The following is a 1,336-nucleotide window of genomic DNA, read 5'->3' as shown; positions in this document are numbered from 1 at the left end:
TAGTGCTAGGCACCATGTGTCCTCACATCTCATTGGCTTCCGGTGTGGAGAGGGGAGAGTGGAATTAGTGACAGTAGTGATTTGAACATGATGGGAAGATGTTGCTCACAAATTTCATGAAGTTGCTTATTGTATCCTCCAGTACAACTGCTGTATTACTAATGCTTCTCTCCTTCTCCTTTAAGTCTGTGACCCATTTGGCCATGGGCAATTCTCGGGCAATATCCAACAACGCCACAGATGCATTAGCCCAAGACAAAATTGTGCTCAATGTCAAGACGGGGCTGGTGGTCCTCACCCTCATTTGTTTCAGTTGTTTCCTCTACACCATCATAGTCTTACTGCACATCTTCTTCTCTTCTCCTCATCTCAAGGACAACGTCCGCTATGTGTTCTTTGCCCACATGCTTATGAATGATACAGTCTACCTTGTCTCAAGTCTCTTCCTCTTCCTGGGCGCTATATACAAACAATACATTCCGGTGCCCGCCTGCTATCTTGTGTACACAGTGGCCACCGTTACCTTTAGGGTGACTCCGTACAACCTGGCGGTCATGTCCTTGGAGCGCTATCTGGCTATTTGCTTCCCTCTCAGGCAAGGGGAATTGGTCACTATGAGGAAAGCAGTAGCTGCCATTGGAGGGATGTGGACGCTTGGGCTGATTCCAAACCTTGCTGATTTCATCACATTTAGTCCTTTTATTGGGATGCTCCAACCTGTGGTCTGCAGCCAAGGGGCCCTCACGGTGAGGCCAGAGCAGGGCACGATCAGATTCTACACCTACATCTTAACTTTTACGCTTGTGGCCCTCGTCATTCTATTCACCTATGTCAAGGTTTTGCTGGTTGCCAGAAGCATTGGTTCCAACAAATCATCCGCTCTAAAGGCAAGTAAAACCGTCATGCTCCATGCCTTCCAGCTCCTCCTCTGCATGACCTCTCTATTGTCATCAATGGTGGATACCTATCCATTAAATTATATTAAGTATCTGCCCTTATCCAGCTTCCTCCTCTTCACCTGCCTGCCCAGGTTCCTCTGCCCTCTTATCTACGGCTTACGGGATGAAGTGATGAGAAAATATGTCAAAAAGATGTATTCTGCAAAGCATTAAAGGGGAAATCAGTGAAATGAGGAGAATTATATAAGGATTGGAATAGATTTAGGAAATGTCTCATTCCCAAGCCAAGGGGATTAATATGTTAATTAATATTAGTATTAATATTATATAGTAAGTATTAATATTATAAGTTGCCCTTTGCTGCAACAATGGCCCCAGTGCTTCTGGAAAGGTTCCCACTAGATGTTGAAACATTGTTGCTGGGAGTTGCTTTCATT

At 44.9% G+C, this 1,336-nt stretch overlaps 1 protein-coding gene across 1 annotated transcript; it reads left to right on the top strand.

The window, feature by feature from the left end:
* The first annotated feature begins 203 nt into the window (after window positions 1-203).
* Window positions 204-1,112, top strand: LOC108707621 (odorant receptor 131-2). Its single transcript, XM_018245610.2, has one exon. It carries the CDS (start codon window positions 204-206, stop codon window positions 1,110-1,112), a length of 909 nt encoding a protein of 302 aa, XP_018101099.1.
* Window positions 1,113-1,336: the final 224 nt, after the last annotated feature.

This window comes from Xenopus laevis, chromosome 2L (genome assembly GCF_017654675.1).
Source record: "Xenopus laevis strain J_2021 chromosome 2L, Xenopus_laevis_v10.1, whole genome shotgun sequence".
In the NCBI taxonomy this organism is placed as follows: Eukaryota; Metazoa; Chordata; class Amphibia; order Anura; family Pipidae; genus Xenopus; species Xenopus laevis.
This window is presented reverse-complemented; position numbering and strand designations above follow the sequence as displayed.

Coding starts and splice junctions, on each gene's coding strand:
- LOC108707621 (XM_018245610.2), top strand. CDS start 204: ATGGGCAATTCTCGGGCAATATCCAACAACGCCACAGATGCATTAGCC.